General features: G+C 50.9%; 1 protein-coding gene across 2 annotated transcripts in view; it reads left to right on the top strand.

Moving 5' to 3' along the window:
• Nucleotides 1-18,781, top strand: part of CUX2 (cut like homeobox 2) — a 191,797-nt gene that overhangs the window by 150,125 nt on the left and 22,891 nt on the right. For both annotated transcript variants that reach the window (XM_049789315.1, XM_049789316.1), the window contains exons 4-6: nucleotides 2,906-2,984; nucleotides 15,786-15,920; nucleotides 17,766-17,889. In XM_049789315.1, the coding sequence (XP_049645272.1) occupies nucleotides 2,906-2,984; nucleotides 15,786-15,920; nucleotides 17,766-17,889 (338 nt within the window). The remainder of the gene's footprint in view (nucleotides 1-2,905; nucleotides 2,985-15,785; nucleotides 15,921-17,765; nucleotides 17,890-18,781) is intronic.

An 18,781-nucleotide genomic window follows, 5' to 3' on the forward strand; every position in this document is an offset into this window, starting at 1 on the left:
GTTTGTAAATGTGATGGAATATGAGTGTATGTGTGTGGTTTGCATGCATATAGTATTGTGTGAATGTATGTGAGTGTTATGCGTGTCCATGTATAGTGTGAGTATATGTGTGAGAATGTATTGTGAGTGTGTGAATATGTTTGTGTATGAGTGTGTGTTGTGTGAGTTTGTGTGTGATCATACGTGTGTGTGTGTGTGTGTGTGTGTGTGTGTGTGTGTGTGACTAGGTGTGTGACTGGCTGCACCATCTTGGTGCTTGTCCTTGCCCCTGTGACCCGGACATGCAGATCCCCATATGCAGACCTGAGGCTGCTGGTCTCCCCGCTGCTTCTGAAATGCCGGCCTCAGAGCAGGTCTCCCCCAAATCTCGCCCCCACAGACCCTGGACTCTGCCTCTGCTCCCCTTGAGCAGGCGGGCGGTGTGAATGCCACGTGCTATTTCTGGGTGCCTGACCTTCCGGGAGTCTGCAGCCGTCCCCTCCTCCTCCTCTTCGCCCAGATGGCCTCAAAGAGCTGCCTGTCGCCGCAGATCTGTCCTTGAGGACACGTCCTCCGGCCCCTCCGCATGTCAGCCAGCACGAAGCTGGGACCTGGCCTGCTCCTAGGGGGGAGATAAATCATTTATATAATGTCCTGCAGCCTCTAGGGGATCCACCGCTGGGGCCTGTCCCTTCCCACCCCTTCTCCCCTCCTGCTCAGTGAGGGGAGCAGAAACCGGTCCAGAGCTGTTTAGTGATGGGCGTCCAGTTTGGACCCTGTCAGAAGTGGCTGAGGCTGGCACCCACCTGCAGAGTCCCCTGCCCTGGAGAAGCCCCGCACTTAAACTTGAACCCTTTGGAACTAGACGCCTTTTCTGGGGGCTGTGAGGTGCTGTTTTGGTAAATACTGACCGCACCGTGGCAATGCTCTGCAAGGCAGGACAGTGAGGGAGTGCTTCCCTGGGCACGGCCAGCGTTCTCACCATGACCTTGCACCATACCCCATAAAACGTTGATCAGTTCTGGGGTTCATTAAAACTTTATTGGCACAGACTGTGCTCCTTGGCCAACATGAGTCTTTTTGTTTGTTTGTTTGTGTTTGTTTTTTGGGCCACACCCAGCGGTGCTCAGGGGTTACTCCTGGCTGTCTGCTCAGAAATAGCTCCTGGCAGGCACGGGGGACCATATGGGACACCGGGATTCGAACCAACCACCTTAGGTCCTGGATCGGCTGCTTGCAAGGCAAACGCCACTGTGCTATCTCTCCAGGCCCCAACACGAGTCTTAAGAGCAGTTTAAGGCTTGCTTGTCACTGGGCTTTTCAAGCGTTAGAAGGAAGCCAGGAATGTCATGTCGATGGCATTTTTCCTGCAGGGGCTTGAACTTATGGCCTGGGTTTGTGAGGCTTGCACTCTCCACCTGCCTCCAGTCCCTGAAGCAAGTTTATTTGACCTAATAAACCCACAAAGTCGCTGTGTTCTACAATATGAGTGAAATATAGCAAATTACGTTTTCCTTCCAGAGACCTAGAGATCCTGTCCTTCACACTTGCAGCGCTTCTGCAGGGAGTGAGGAGTCACATCTGACAGTGCTCTGGGGCTGCTTCTGGCTCTGTTTTGGTTTTTATTTTTTCATTTTGTTTTGTTTTGTGGCCACACCCAGTGGCATTCAGGGGTTACTCCTGGCTCTGCACTCTGAAATCACTCCTGGTAGGCTCAGGGGGCCATATGAGATGCCAGGGATCAAACCCAACTTCATCCCAGGTCATCCACATACAAGGCAAACGTCCTATGACTGTGCTATCACTCCAGCCCCTGTTTTTGTTTTGTTTGTTTGTTTTTTGTAATTTTGATTGGTTGGTTTTTGGACCACACCCGGCAGTGCTCAGGGATTACTCCTGGCTCTGCACTCAGGAATCAATCCTATTGGTGCTTCGGGGGACCATATGCTCTGCCACAGATAGATCCTGGGTCAGCCCCATTGCAAGGCAAAGGGCCCTCCCTGCTATCCTGTCTCTCTGGTCCTGTTCCTAGCTACATGCTCAGGAGTGACCCCTAGCAGTGCCTAGGGGATTCGAATCAAGGTCATGGAGATGCAAGTGCCTTATCTCCTGGTCCCTCTCTCCGGCCTGGCCCATCTGTATCTGGAAGAGGCCACTTTGCTTTGTCTGCACTGCTGACTCCACCAGGCAAAGAACAGTAGCCAGCCCAAATCTGGAAGCACGTGGGGACAGGGCAGTCGGTAATGCAGGGGGAGGACAGAGCCTGGTCTGGCTGTGACTGAAGAGCAGGAGGAGAGGACCCAGGGAAGGAGAGGGGCTCAGTCACCAGTGAAAGGACCAGCTCCTGGATGTGCTTTCACCCCCAGGTTATGCTCTCATTCACATGCTCTTCAGGCAAGGAGCATTTATTGAGCACCTCTGTCCTCTATCTGTCACCTTTTGATGTTTGTTGAAGCTCCTTGACATCTTACAAGACTGGAACATTTTCTCTTTAATCTTCAGTGTAACAAATATTTTCTAGATGCATCTCATGGCTGCCCCCAAGTTGTTGTTGAACATCAGCCTCATCCTTTAATACCAGAATAGCTGTTAATAGCCAGGCACGTGGTGCCAGGGCCTGTGCCACACCCCTAAACCTTCATTTACTCCCAACAGAAGGCCTAAGGGGTAAGGCCTTCTGTTTTTACTCCCAATTGTATGGGGGAGAAAGAATTGGAGAGGGCCACTGACCTACCCAATGTCACATAGCTGGGCAGACAAAATGGGGCTGGGATTTGAACCTGGAGTTTCAAACTCCACACTTAAGACTCATCTCTCCATCCTCACACCCCCTCCATCCGTGTGCCCATGCGGAAAGTGGTGGGATTTGCTTGTGGACCCAAATGCCATGGTTGTCACACATCACTCTCTCTTGTTGTTTCCGAAGGTGGTGGCACTTAATAAGAGAAGCCAGGAGGCCGAGGCTGCTTTCCTGAGTGTGTACAAGCAATTAATTGAAGCCCCAGGTAAGAAACACTCGGGCTCTGGAAATCATGTCCAATAGTCGGCCATCAGGTGGACCCTCTCCGAGTGTACGGGCCACTCTGGGATGAGGCTGGACAAGCCTGGGGCAGTTACACCTCATGTGCTGAGACACCCCTTCTTACGGCCCCTCCATCTTCCTTCTCGCCAGGGACCATGTACCTGGAGTTATCTGCCAGCAGAGGGCGCTGGAGGGAGGCTGGCATCATTTCCCCCAGCATCCTACATGACCTTCACCCTCACAAGTAGTACATATTCTTTTTGTTTGTTTTGTTTTGTTTTATTTTGTCTTGGTTTTGGTTTTGGGGTCACACCGGGCAGCTCTCAGAGGTTACTCCTGGCTCTACGCTCAGAAATCACTCCTGGCAGGCTCGGGGGACCATATGGGATGCCGGGATTTGAACCACCGTTCATCTGAAAGCAAGGCAATGCCCTACTTCCATGCTATCTCTCCAGCCCCTTCACAACTACATATTTTATGATAATTATATATGTGACTTAGGAAAACCACACATGTCATTGGTCACACAGAATGTGAGAAATCATTTCTTGCCCTATTCCCAATGGCCCCTCAGGGTAAAGAACCCAAATGTGTTGGGGCTAAGTGATAGCACAGCGGGGGGAGGGGGGGCACTTGCCTTGTATGCAGCCTACCTGGCTTCCATTCCTGGTATCCCATATGGTCCCCCAAACATCTCCAGGAGGAATCCCTGAGTGCAGAACCAGGAGCAGCTTGTCCTTAAAAAGCCAGGGGAGGGATTAGACAGATAGTATAGTGGGTAAGGTACTTGCCTTGTGCTTGATGAATATAGGTTAAATTAGAGGTAACCCATATGGTCTCATGAGCACTGCCAGGAGTGATGAAAGAAAGAAAGAAAGAAAGAAAGAAAGAAAGAAAGAAAGAAAGAAAGAAAGAAGAAAGAAAGAAAGAAAGAAAGAAAGAAAGAAAGAAAGAAAGAAAGAAAGAAAGAAAGAAAGAAAGAAAGAAAGAAAGAAAGAGAAAGAGAGAGAGGAAGGAAGGAAGGAAGGGAGGAAGGAAGGAAGGAAGGAAGGAAGGAAGGAAGGAAGGAAGGAAGGAAGGAAGGAAGGAAGGAAAGAAGGAAAGAGAGAGAGAGGGAGGGAGGGAGGGAGGGAGGGAGGGAGGGAGGGAGGGAGGGAGGGAGGAAGAAAAATAGAGGAGGGAAGGAAGGAGGGAAGGAAGGAAGGATGGAAGGAAGGGAGGGAGGGAGGAAGGAAGGAAGGAAGGAAGGAAGGAAGGAAGGAAGGAAGGAAGGAAGGAAGGAAGGAAGGAAAGCAGGAAGGAAAGCAGGAAGGAAGGAAGGAAGGAAGGAAGGAAGGAAGGAAGGAAGGAAAGAAGGAAAGAGAGAGAGAGGGAGGGAGGGAGGGAGGGAGGGAGGGAGGGAGGGAGGGAGGGAGGGAGGAAGGGAGGAAGAAAGGAAGGAGGGAAGGAAGGAAGGATGGAAGGAAGGAAGGATGGAAGGAAGGGAGGAAGGAAGGAAGGAAGGAAGGAAGGAAGGAAGGAAGGAAGGAAGGAAGGAAGGAAGGAAGGAAGGAAGGAAGGAAGGAAGGAAGGAAGGAAGGAAGGAAGGAAGGAAGGAAGGAAGGAAGGAAGGAAGGAAGGAAGGAAGGAAGGAAGCCCTTTGAAGTACTACTTGGAACAGAGACATCATTTCTGGGGTCTGCGGTGGAACTCTTCTCTGGATGCAGGGCCAGTGGGGGGGCACAGAGCTTTCCAACAAATGGGTCCTGCTGCCCCCCTCCCCAAAGTCTTGTTCTGCCCCAGTGCTGACTCCACACACCTCGCTGGTAGCAGAGACCGGAGTTGCACATCTCGCTGTCACCAAGCCGGAGGATGCGGGGCTCTGAGTGGTGGAGACGGAGCAGCCGACCGGTCCTTTAGGGCCTCTAATTCATTTCCAAGACATTTAAGAATAACAAAATGTTTTAATGATTTCTTCAGGGAATTAGGAAGACATATTTTTGTTCTCATTAAATTTCTTCCTCAGACACAAGACCCAAATGTCAGATGTGTTTCTGGGGCTCCGAGCTTCACTGCCTGCTGTCCCCCCCCCCACTCCCTCCATATAAATAACGCTCCTGGAAAAGTTGCCAGGATAGGCACTCTCCTGTTTTTATATTTCTTGACAAATTATTTGTCGAAATGCTCCCCCTTTTCCCCCCCGTCCCGCCCGCCACCCAAGTCCTGATTCAACATTTTTGTTTTGAATGAGGGCTGCCAACACAAATCTCTGGCAGAGAATGCTATCTGGCATGATTGCTCAGCAAGTATTTTGATAAGTGTGCAGCCTGGATGTCTGTAATTACGAAAGAAAACCGTAAATCTTTTGGATATTGTTCACACAGATGTGGCGTGAAGTGAGAAAAAAAGCAGTAAAACGTGTTAAAAGCGTAATTAATGTCATTGTTGTGGAGGATGATTTGATTTAAACCTTTCTGACTTTTGTGTCAGTGATGGCTGATTTCTTTATCACTCTCAAAGAGGCTCTAGTTGGACCCGAGTGAGCTGCCGAAAGCTGGTTTTGGTAACTGAGTGATTAGCTCAAAGTGGGGCTCAGGGGTGGGGCCACGGGGCCAGTGAGAGGGTAAGCAGAGGAGAGAGGTGAGGGGCTATCCCCATCTTATTTCTGCCGTCCTTTGGTGCATCACAGTCTAGGCAGATGGTTTCACTCCTGGGACCCCAGCTTGGCCTCAGGCATGTTGGTTTCTGAGCTGTGTGACCTTGGTCAACTGGCTGCACCTCTCTGATGGTTCCACTACCGTCAGAACTGACTTAGCAAGTGCTGGACTGAGGATTTGCTACCCTGGATACTGTCAGCAAGTGCCCCCACCAGAGGCAGAGCTGACAGAGCTGGAGGGACAGGGGTCCACCACAGAGCCCCCAGCACTGGCTGTTGATGTCTCAGGTTCTGCTAGTTTCCAGGGGGGACATAGGTGAATGATTCAGGGAAAGGGAGAGCCTAGCCTGGAGAAATGCTTAGCAACATTTCCATCCTGGTTACTGATTCCACATCTGGGCACATTGGCTGCAGGAAAACACCACCGTATTAGGGGTCCTCAGAGTGATTCCTGGAAGCAGTGAGACACCCTCACTCTACACCCCTTCCTCTCCCCACGAGCATTTCCATCCATCCTCCCCGTGCCCTCTCCCATCTTCATGACTATGGCCTGTGAGTGGGACCGTCTTGGGTGTAGCTGAGCTATGACGTACCCAGATGTGCTCTCGGCCCTACGGTGAGTGCTGGAGCTCAAGACTGAGGAGAAGGAGCTGGGAAGGACAAAGGTTGTGGGCAATTAGAATTATAAACCAAGATTGTCATCTAGGAATAAAAGGATGTTTGTCTCCTCATTGGTATATTTTTGTTGTTGTTGTTGTTTTTAAGTCTTCTGTTTTTTGTTTGCTCCTGTCTTTGCTGATCACTTTTTTTATGCTATATCCATTTATATGTATTCTTTTAGAAATCACCAGTGCATATAACCTTAGCCTGCTTTTTCATGAGTCAGATCATTTTTTTAATTGATTGTTAGATGGTCTTTGTATATTAGGAATATTAATCTTTGTCCAGCTACATGGTTTGTCTTTTCTCCCAGACTTTACCCTTTTTTCTTGGGAGGGAGAGGTGTTGCAAAATATGAAGTTGCTCAGGACTTACTCCTGGCTCAGTGCTCAAAGTTAACTGTTGGTGGAGCTCCGAGGACCTTATGTCACGCTGAGGCCAGAACCAGGGTCAGCTGCAAGCAAGACAAGCAACGTACAGCTGTTTCTGTCTCTTGATTCCCAGAGTTTGTATTTTGCTTCTCAGCTTTGCCTATGTCTAAGATGTGGTATATGGCAAGTGTTCAAATTTTTTTTTTTGGTTTGTTTTTGGGCCACACTCGGTGGTGCTCAGGGGTTACTCCTGGCTCTGTACTCAGAAATCACTTTTGGAAGGCTCAGGGGACCATATGGGATCCCGGGAATCCAACCCAGGTCTGTCCCAGGTCAGCTGTGTGCAAGGCAAGTGCCCTACCACTGTGCTATTGCTCTGGTCCCTCAAATATTTTCTTAAGTAAGGGATCTTGTCAAATCTTCGCTATGGATTTTGTTATTTAAAAAATACTTTTTAGGGGCCGGGAGGGTGGCGCTGGAGGTAAGGTGTCTGCCTTGCAAGCGCTAGCCAAGGAAGGACCTCGGTTCGATCCCCCGGCGTCCCATATGGTCCACCCAAGCCAGGGGCGATTTCTGAGCACATAGCCAGGAGTAACCCCTGAGCGTCAAACGGGTGTGGCCCAAAAACCAAAAAAAAAAAAAATACTTTTTATATCCAGGTTATAGGTTGTTAAATACTTTCTTGGTCTTCAGGTTTTCCAGTTTGCTGTTGTTAGACCATCTGAAGTGTGCCAGGAGGCAGAGTATAAATCTACTTTGTTTTTTGTGCCAAATAACTAGTTCTATCGCCATCTAGTGGATAAGTGGCTTCCATACATGGAAGATGAGGAGAACCCCCTCTTTCCCCTGGATGCACCCTCTTCCCTTCCAGGAGCCAAGTCACAGTGGGAACTGGCAATGCCCTATATGAAGGCTCGGGGGGGGGGGGGCAAAGAGATAGCACAGTGGGTAGGGCACTCACCTGGCACGCAAACAGCCCAGGTTCAAGCGCTGGCATCCAATATGCCCCCCCCCCAAGCACCACCAGGAGTGATCCCTGAGAGTAGAACCAGAAGTAAGTTCTGAGCATTTCCATGTATGTGGCCCAACAAAAAGGGATTAGGGGTTGATGGGCCCATTTTCCTGAAGCCCATAGGGAACTTAAGAAGGCTGCTGCCCACCATCTCCGTTTCCTGTCAGAAGAACCCCTCACATTTGGAGCCAGAAAGACTGTTGGGAAGGCTGTTCTGAATCACATACATGTAGAAGCGTGTGCCCTCCCCTCTGTGTCTCAGGAACAGGAGTTGGGCATGTCTGGTTGCTACAGGTTGGCAGAAGGTTTGTAAGGAGGCGTGAGGATGTGGGCAAAGGATGAGGCCAGAACTCAGTGCCAGTGGCCTCTGCGTAGGATGTCAGGGGCTCAACTACCCTACTTGGGAAGCCATTTCTGGGGTACATTCTGTGTGCCGAGCAGGTGACTAGTCCCTGATTCCCAGAGTTTCCCCTCAGATGCCAACATCCAGCCAAGGTCCCCTGCCACCACTCCGAGAATGCTAAAAAGGCGTTCCTTTTGTTTTGTTTTGTTATTTTGAGGGTCACACCCAGAGGCACTCAGGGGTTACTTCTGGCTCTGTGCTCAGAAATCACTCCTGGCAGGCTTGGGGGACCATATGGGATGCCGGAATTTGAACCACCATCCTTCTGCATGAAAAGCAAATAAATGCCTTACCTCCATGCTATCTCTCCGGCCCCAAGATGTTCCTTTTTTAATAAAATGTAAAGGTTTGGAAAAAACCATTGAAGACTGAGTTCTAAAACTGCACATCGGTCCTGGGTCTTTGTGACTACCAGGAGGGGCGCTGCTAGGGGACTGGCCAAGAGCCTGCTCCTGAACCTGGTGCTTCTATTTGGGGACACTGGGGACATGTAGCAGCGGGCAGGATGCCAGGCTGAAGCATGACCCTCCTGGAGAGAGGTCAGTCCCCCATCCCACCTCATGATTTTCAGGCCCAGGCTCCACCCTGCATGGGTCTCCACCTGGCTGAGTGCAAAGGCCTGCAGTTACCCTAGACTGGAGCAGAGCAGATGCCACCCGTCCCCAGGGTGTTCTGTGTGAGGGACTGTCTCTGCTGCTCCAGCAGGGTCCCTGTGATCACTTGCTCACCTATCCAAGCCTCTGTGTCCCCTGTGAGAAAGGGCTGTGTGTACGTGCATGTAAAAGACACAGTCACACATTCACATAACACTCAAACATGCACACACCTCATTCACACACACACACACACACACACACGAATAGCACGAGTGAGTCGGGCGAGCAGGCAGCTTCCTTGAGGTGCACTTAGAAGTGGCTGCCATTGTTCCTGCCATCATTTCTGCTGCTCTTTATGTTCTCACCACCACCCCCCAATGCAGCAAGGGGGGCTCCCCTCAGCGGTCCCCTCTGTGCCAAGCCTAGAGCCCCCTGGAGTAGGCAGCAAAGAGGAGGGTGCACCAAGGCCTCACACGCAGGGTGCTCACCCATCTGCTCACCCCATGTTCTGTTCCGACTACAGGGCCAGAGTGGATCTCGCTGCCACCCCAGAACCCAGCTGCCCACCCACTCTGCGCCCACAGCCGGAGCCCAGATGGGCGCAGGCTTCTGTCTACGGGGTATTTTGGAGGGCGCACGCCTGCGTCTGCATATATGTGCTCTAAACAGCCTCTCGGACAGCCATTCCGGCTCTCCTAAAAAAAGCTCCAAATGCCACTTTCCTTCAGATGGACACAGTGGGAGGAATGAGACAGCTTTTCTGGGACACCCAGTTCCCTCTCCGGCTCCCTGTAGTCATTTAAAAAAAAAAAAAAAACAAGTGCCACCAGCATCAGCTAGTAGTGGAGCATGGAATTGGGGGGTGGGCTTGTGGAAGGAAGGCCTGGCAGCATTGAAAATGTTCAAAGTCCAGAGCCTGTTCTTTACATGACTCTAATCATACAACTACAATTACATTTGTAATCACGGTGTTTAAATAAAGATAATTAAAAAAAAAAGTCCAGAGCCAGAGTGATAGCTCAGTGGTAGGGCATTTGCCTTGCACGCAGCTGGTCCAGGATGGCCAGTGGTTCAAATCCCGGCATCCCATATGGTCCTCCGAGCCTGCCAGGAGCGATTTCTGAGCGCAGAGCCAGGAGTAACCCCTGAGCCCCACCGGATATGACCCAAAAACAAAACAAACAAACAAAAAATTTCAAAGTCCATCCACAGTTTTCTCTAGGGCCTCAATTCATGGGGACCAAATTGAATTTGTCGTTTCATTTAGCAGCTTGTGCAAATAGCAGGTGTGTGAGCGGGACAACAGGACTGGTTCCCACACATGCCATGTAGCTTCAGGATTTCCTGATCCCAAACATTCACTGGGATCCTATTTCTACCTGCTTCTTCATGCAGGTAGAATGTAAGACCAGGGCCTTTTGATTGATTGTAAGGGTCTGTTTGTCTGGAGTTTTTTGGATATGTTTTCCTGTTTGTTGTTTTGTTTTTGGCTTCTGGAGCAAATCTGTAGGCACCCGGAGCACCTCCTGAGTATCGGGGAGAGAGCGAAAGAGAAAGAGAAGAAACAGGAGAGAGAGATTAAGCAGGCAGCATCTTGTCGATGTTTTATCTCCTCCTCTGGTCTCTACCCTAAGCCCTTCCCCCAATAACTGCTAGACTCTCCTTTTTAAACTTTGGAAGAAGTTGTCAGTTTCAGGGGGTCATGTCTCTATCCAACTTCCATTACAGGGCCGTGTCATCACCCCTTAAAAATACATTGGGTAGGGGCTAGAGAAATAGCATGGAGGTAAGGCGTTTGCCTTTCATGCAGAAGGTCGGTGGTTAGAATTCCAGCATCCCATATGGTCCCCTGGGCCTGCCAGGAGTGATTTCTGAGCATGGAGCCAGGAGTAACCCCTGAGTGCTGCCAGGTGTGACCCCTCCCCCCCACCAAAAAAAAAAAAACATTGACCAGGGCTGGAGTGATAGCACAGCAGTAGGGCGTTTGCCTTGCACATGGCTAACCCAGGACAGACCTTGGTTCGATTCCCGGCATCCCATATGGTCCCCCATGCCTGCCAGGAGTGATTTCTGAGCACAGAGCCAGGAGTAACCCCTGAGCATCGCCAGATGTGACCCTAAAAACAAAAACAAAAAAAATACATTGGCTAGGGACAGGAGCAATGGTGCAGCAGTAAGGTGTTTGCCTTATCCATCGCTGACCTAGGACGAACCGTGGTTCAATCCCCGTTGTCCTATATGGTCCCCCAAGCCAGGAGCAATTTCTGAGTGCAGAGCCAGGAATAACCCCTGAGTGTCACTAGGTGTGGCCCAAACAAACGAACAAAAAATACATTGGCTAATTCCCTTAAATACATCAACACATATCCAGACTTGCTTGGGAACCATCCTGGGCTGGAGGTCAGACCTGAACTGGGTGGACCCCTGTTCTCTAGTCCACTAGGCCCCTGCACACTGTCATGTGTCACCAGCTGAGACAGAAGAGCCCTACAATTATCTGGGCCATTCATAATGGCCAGAAGGTGCCAGGGAGGTCCTAAGCTCTACAGCAATCAAGTCCCACCAAGGACAGAAAATTCGCTATTTTCTGGACCCAGGGAGTGAGGGCACATGGCTGTGTGGAAATGCCCTGGCATTTCCCCCTTGTGGGTCACTATAAGTGGTGCCCTGGGCTCCAACACTAGGACCTAGAGAGATGTGTGTCTGGAAGCAGTAGTCAGTGCAGGAAATAATCCACGAAGTGAAAGGGGGCAAGAATGGATTTAGTAATTCCAACACTCAAGCCTTCCTGAAACCCAGGCTTTTATTAGCAAGAACCAGGCCACACTGTAGGCTAAAGAAGAACACCAAGTAGGGAGGGATCCAGTAATCCCATCACCAGATCACACCCTGAAGTATGAATATTGATTAGGGTAGAACCAGTAACCCAACAGTTCACCTGGCATAGGTGGCAGGCCTGGAGCTCCAGTCCAGGAGGACACATTTTTGTTTGTTTTTTGTTTGGGGTCCACACCCACCAGTGCTCAGGGCTTATTTCTGGCAGTGCTCAGTGACCATATGAAATGCTGGAGATCAAACTCAAGTCAACCCTTGCAAGACAAATGTTCTGCGTGCTACCGCTCCAGCCCTCCAGCAGGAAACTTTTATGCCTCATACACAAGTGATACCTTTCTGCCAGGTAACATGTATAAGAATGAGACTAAATATGCTTTTAAAATATATTTATTAAAATGTTGAGTCACCAAACCAGGGGGAGCAGAGCACAGGCTTTGCATGTGGGAGGGCTGGGTTCAATCCTGCCACCACATGGGCCCCAGCACTGCCAGAAGCAATCCCTGAGCAGAGCACTGAGATGGGAGAAGCCTCCATCCCCCAATAAATGGACGCACATTTGCAAACAAAGGTTGAGATAGTCACCTTTAGGGGTGCAGGCGGGGCAGGTCCTGCTTTTGAATCAGTGAACTACAAAGTTCCCTATGCAAAACAAACTTGGGGAGTATTCTTGCTCCCCATCCTGAGTCTGACCTAATGCTCCAGGCCACTAGGAGCCCTCTCCAGCCCAGTGTATAATGCCACTTGGGTGATTGAGACCTCCCCTATGCCAGATGAATGCCCAGTGCATGTCCCCTGAGACATGCCTCATTGAATGTCTCCTTCACCCATGTGGCCATGAAAGAAGCCAGCTCCCCGTCAGGTATTTCCATCCCAGAATCCCTTTCTGTAGCAGCTCCCCTAGTCTGGGACTGTCCCTGTTCTAAAGAACAGCAGACTAAAGAGCAGTTGTGGTCCCTCTAAGAGTGACAGATGGGGCCCGGAAAGATAGCACAGCGGTGTTTGCCTTGCAAGCAGCCGATCCAGGACCAAAGGTGGTTGGTTCGAATCCCGGTGTCCCATATGGTCCCCGTGCCTGCCAGGAGCTATTTCTGAGCAGACAGCCAGGAGTAACCCCTGAACATCGCTGGGTGTGGCCCAAAAACCAAAAAAAAAAAAAGTATGACAGATGATGTCCAAGAGTTGTGTGAGGGCCACGCATACAGAGAGGCAGGAGAGCTTCAGTCTGACACCCAGTTCCCCCGTGAGTGGGAGAGGCACTGGCCTGGCACCCACTGATCCTGGGAGCAGCCCCTGGGGAGGTGGCTGGCACTAGGACAACTCTCAATGAAGGGTCAGGGCAAGTCCAGGGAGAGAGAATCTGGTGGCACCACCTCAAGTCCCACTGGAGCCTCAGTTTACCCCCAAGTGGGAAAAAGGCCACTTTCCTACTTCCCCAGAGGCAAGCTTCCATGGTGTGTTACAGGAGGTGTTAGGGGGTGTTAGGGGAGCAGTGAGGAAGGAAGAAGTTTGCAAGGGAGTCATTTGGCTGGGAAACTGCAACTAGACAGACAGACCAGACCCCTACAAAGGATGTCCAATCAACTCAGATTGCTCCAGAACCCCAATTTCAGCTGTGGGGGGGGGGGGGAGACATAGCTCATGGCTTTGAGGTCTTGGCTGCAGGGCAGCAGTTGTTAGTTCTGCTCCGATTCTTCCTTGGTTTGCCAAGTGACTGCTGTGCTGTGTCCTCGTGTGGCCTCTTGAGAATTCTCAGGAGTCCAGGGTGACATGTCACACCTTGACTGTGTCAAGTTCTGCTGTTTAGTCCTCCCCTTCATGTGCAGTGTGGCCAGGAGGAACAGTGTGGCCCAGCGCCCGAAAGCATGCATGTCAAATGCATTTGCCCCAGCTCCTCCTCTGCATCCACTGTCCATACACTTGGAACTTGGGAGACTATAGCGGGCTGGCCATTTGACCAGGACCACACAGCAAGCGGGCAGGAAGGCAAGAACACAACACTCAGACTCTGGTCAAGGACCTGATGATAAACTCCCTTAGGCCCTGCATCTGATTGGCTCGCTGTCTGCCTCACGTGACTGGGAGGCGCCATATGTGATTGGTCGCTGACCTCACGTGACTGGGCGGCAGCTAATCTAATTGGCCGCTCTACTTCATGCCCCTGAAAGCTTCAGGGTCGATTAGATATTCTGCTCACGTGACTGGGAGGCGGCTGTGGCTAATTGGAGGCAACGGCATCTGATTGGATGCTCTGCCTCACGTGACTGGAAAGCTACAGCTGATTGGTTGCCTACCTCGTGACTGAGCAGCAGCTACATCTAATTGGCCACTCTACCTCGTGCCCCTGAAAGCAGCGGGATCTGATTAGATGTTCTGCTCACATGGTTGGGAGATGGCTGTGTCTGATTGGGAGGAGACGGCATCTGATTGGCTGCTCTGCCTCACGTGACTGAGAAGCGGCTACATCTGATTGGTTGCCTACCTGAGAGGCAGCTACATCTGATTGGCCGCTCTAATTTGTGACCCTGAGAGTGGGGGGGTCTGATTGGATGTTCGGCTCACGTGACTAGGAGTTGGGTGCCTCTGGAAGCGGCTGCATCTGATTGGCTGCTCTGCCTCACGTGACTGGGAGGCAGCTACATCTGATTGGTCGCTCTACTTAGTATCCAAGAGCGGCAGGGGTCTGATTAGATAGCCTGCCTCACGTGACTGGGAGGCGGCTGCATCTGATTGGCCGCTCTGCCTCACGTGACTGGGAGGCAGCTACCTCTGTTTGGCCACTTTACCTCAAGTGACTTCGTGGCCCGCTGAGAAGGGGCCAGGCTGACCATACTTAGACCGCAGAAGAAATGGCGTCTTGGGTGGAAGTGGGAGGGGCAGTGGGTTTTTGTCACCTCCCCAGGCCTCAGTTTCCCCATCTGTAAAATGGGGACACACGGTCCCTCCTCATGCTGACAGGTTCCAAGCAGTGAGCATGTGCTGGCCATCGGGCGTCGTCTCCTCTGCAATCAACCTGACTTTGAGTCTCCTAGGTCCCCCAGGCCCTGCTTCAAACTGCGGGGTCAAAGGGCAGCCCCTGGCCCACTGGTTCTTAGGCCCATTGAACTCCAGACAAAAACCTCCCTCCACACCATGGAAGCTTCCCCCTGAGGAAGTAGGAAAGTGGCCTTTTTCCCACTTAGGGGGTAAACTGAGGCTCCAGTGGGACTTGAAGTGGTGCCAACTCAACCCACCAGATTCTCCCTCCCTGGACTTGCAGTGCCCTGACCCCACACTGAGAGTTGTCCTAGCACCACCCCAGGGGCTCCTAGCCTCCCCAGGGCCTGCTCCCAGGATTAGTGGGTTCCAGGCCAGTGCCTCTCCCACCTCCCTTGGGGGGCTCTTTCCAGGGCCCTTCTCCAGCCAAGTCCCCTCCCCTGTTGATCCGACTTTCCCAACCCCAATGAGAGCTTGTCGCTCTTTTTTCTTCCTTCCTCCCCAAAACCAGGACACAATAGGAAGCGTTTCCTTGAACTTATTAAAAAATCTAGACTTGTAAATTAATTTGTCCGTGTTGTACAAAGGCAGTGCAGATGGACTCATTAGCATGCACACAACAAATAATTATAGATGAATTTTTAGCTGGCCTGCCTAATGCTCTTGCTGGGTTAATTATGTCAATGTATAATTACATCAGCCCGGGAAGACATAATGGCGGACCCCGCTGAGCGGGCCCTGCCTAATGACGGGGTGTGGGGGTGCTGACAGAGGAAAGATGCCCAGCCTTCCCCACACCTGCCTGCCGTGCACAACCACCCAGCGTCCAAAGCCTCCTACCACCAGGACACAGGCAACATGATAGGGACCCAAGGCCAAGGCCACCTTGTTCCAGCCAGACCTGAAAGCTCCGGGGAGCCAACCCCTTCCTGCTACTTCAGCTGGCAGTTCTTGGGTCAGACTGTGTCGGGCTTCATGTTACGTAGCAGGGGTCCAGTGGAGCAGACTCAGATGCCATCCCTGCCATCCCCCTGCGTGCCTTGTCCTCCTGAGAATTCCTTAGGAAACTTATAAATCAATTGTAATTACAGAGAGTTCAGGAAAGAAAGGGCAGGCAGCTTCAAGAGCTATCTAAGAATTGGCTGGTCAGGGAAGGCATCTTGGAAGAAGTGGCATTTCTGTTGCCATGTGAAAAGTGAGGAATCACTGACCAGCTAAAAGGCATATGATGTGCCTCTACCAAGGCTCTGGGATGGAAGGGTGCATTTAAAGGGCAGCAGCCATGCTCTCTCCATGCAGATCCTGTACCTGTGTTTGAGGCAGCTCGTAACCTTGACGACAGACTGCAGACCCCCAGCCTTGACCACAGTGGGCAGCCCCGGCGGGACCTCCACGCTGTGTGGAAAAGACACCCCGAGCTCCTTGGCCCCAAAGGTATGAACTAAGGGACTGTGGCAGCCCACTATGTATACCCCCCACCCCCAGGCAGTGGCTGATGGTTTGGATTAGGGTAGATCAGATCCACCTGCCCACAGCAAGCCACTTTCTCTCAGGCATCCTGAATCTGTGGGGTGGGATATTGTGAGAGACCTAGTAACTCCGCCCTTAGTCATGTGTGGGTTACCCCCATGTGGGGTTATCCCCAGAGCAAGGGTCCTCAAATTTTTAAACAGGGGGCCCCCCAGACTGTTGGATAGGCCAGACTAAAGTTTAAAAAAAACATGAATAAATTCATATGCACATTGAACACATCTTATTTTGAAGTAAAAAAACAAAATGGGAACAAATATAACATTTAAAATGAAGAGCAAGTCAAGTTAAATCAACAAACTTACCAGTATTTCAATGGAACTATGGGCCAGTTTTTGGCAGGCTGTAGTTTGCGGACCCCTGCCCAAGACTGAGAGAAGGAGTCGGAAGACAGAGAGGGTCAGACAGTATGGCGCACATATGCACACTGTGGGCCCGGGACAAGTCAGCTGCTAAGCAGAACAGGCAGTAGCAGCAAAAACACTTGGTAGGCTGGATAAATGTCCTCAACAGGCCACATGTGGCCCACAGCACATAATTTGAAGACCCCTCCCCTAGAGTGACCTTCACCCCCATCACACCGAGGGATCCAAAACTCAGAGGCCAAAGAAATGGGCATTTCTCCATGACTTAAATTGGAGGTCCACCATACAGCTGCTCCTAGGTAAAGCTCAAAGAGCTGAAAGTAAGATGGAACTCACCCCAGATCATGAGCATCCATGGCCACAATGTCCACAAAAGCCCATGGTGGGTGTGGGCACATGATTGGAAACAAACTATGGCTGCCAAGGAGGGAAAGCATGGTCCACCCCAAGGAGGAAGAAAGTTCCAATCCTTGCTATGAACAGGACAGGAAGCTCTTAGAAGATATGAGTGGAGGCAGCCAGTGCAGAGGACACCCCTGGGCTGAGGGTGCCGTGGTCTGTGCAGACATCACTCACACAAAGATCAGCATTGCCAGCACAGGGTGTCTGCACAGTGATGGTGACAGAGCAAGCATCAAAAATCATACTCTTTAAGACGTCCTATTGCCATAGTAAAATAGGACATGGGGGCAAGCCATATTCAGTTCCTGGTGTTATGTGGTCCCCACTCATTGCTGGCAGAAAATGACTGAATCTCGGAGTATTGGACTTTTACCCCAGTTTACCACTTTTCTCTTCTTCAAACCAAACTACGCAAATTTAACTAGCGAGGCCTGCCTCCCAGTTAGAGGGGGAAATTAGGGAGGCACCTAGACCAATCAGATGCAAGACTACTATGTAGTAGAATAGGTACATAGGGGACCACATATTCTAGCAGCCCTGGGAGTGAGGGAAGAGGATACGGGGGATAGGACAAAAACAGAGGTGTAGGGAGGAAAATTTGGTGATGGGAATCCCCCCAGATGTTATGTAAATATATAACTAAAATATTATTGTCAACAACATGTAAACCACTATGATCAAAATAAAAATTATATTAAAAAAAAAAAGAAAATGACTGAATCTTCTCCCCACCCCAAAAAAAGGCCAAGCCAATGGTAGGCTTAGAGGACTGCTGTGGTAGAGTGTATGTTCCGGCTGAACAGGGTAACAGATGTGTGGTCCGAGCTGGAGGAGAAAGGCCTCATCCTCCATCCCTCCATCAGTCAACCCCATCAAGGGCAGTATTGCAACAGTAGAACTGGACTTGCTTGTTACAGCCACAGCCTAGCAGGCCCCAGCTTGTCCTCCAGCACTAAGGTCAGCTCTGTCTTCTTCCCTGCAGAGCAGAGAGAGGGGACATCTCCCGCGGGAGTCACGCTGACCGAGGGCAGCCGCCTCGCCGGAATTCCCAGCAAAGCCCTCCTGACAGAAACTTTGCTGCAAAGAAATGAGGTGGAGAAACAAAAGTGAGTGTAAGAGGGTAGTGGGCTCAGGGGCTCCTGGCAGTCCATCCAGGTCAGGAACAAGAGCCTTGGACCCTGGTTCTACAGCCCACTGGGCAACCCTGGGAAGATCACCCCACCCCTGTGCTTTAGTTTCCCCATATGGAAAATAGGAATAGTGATGGGGTATTCTGTTGTTCAATGAAACTAAAGCAGAAATATGTTTTTAAATGCTCACAAACAGCTAGATCTCAAGGATTTGGTCATACAGGCTATGAGACAGTAAGTGGGCTATATCGGCCCAATGGCCACAGAAGCACTGCAGTTCTGAGACAGAATTTCTTCCTCAGGTGACTTGGGGAGGCCCGGCCTTGTGGAGCAACTGCCTATTATTTCTTACCAGCCCAGTCCACCTGCCCAGCAACACCGCAGCTCCCATCACAAGGGCCAGGAAACTCCCCTTGATTCCAGGGGTTCATTCGATTTCTCCCTCATTTGCCCGCATCTTCTTCCCATTTTCATTTCACTTGTGGATGGGCTATCAGCAGCAGCCAGGAATGTTCTTGGGACACATTGCTGTGAATAAAACATGCTCCAGTATAGCAGACCTCCCACCTCCCACCACGAACACACATAAAGCTAGGAGCCCTGTTTCTCTGCTCTTGTGACCCTCTCATTACGTTCGAGTAGACTGTGTGAGCACCCCAGGCTCTTGTCACAGAAGGGACAAATGTCCCCTAGGATAGTTATCGTGAGAAATGACAGCGAAGGAACTTGGTGCCGGGAACTGCCCCCAGCACGATTCTGTCAGAAACCTATTTTCAGGTGGGGAGGCTGAGGCCCAGAGAGCTAAGATGATGAGTGTTCCTGTAACCCCCAAAAGTACTGCCAGCCATAGTGTGACCTCCACACACAG

The sequence above is a fragment of the Suncus etruscus genome, chromosome 15, assembly GCF_024139225.1.
Source record: "Suncus etruscus isolate mSunEtr1 chromosome 15, mSunEtr1.pri.cur, whole genome shotgun sequence".
Lineage (NCBI taxonomy): Eukaryota > Metazoa > Chordata > Mammalia > Eulipotyphla > Soricidae > Suncus > Suncus etruscus.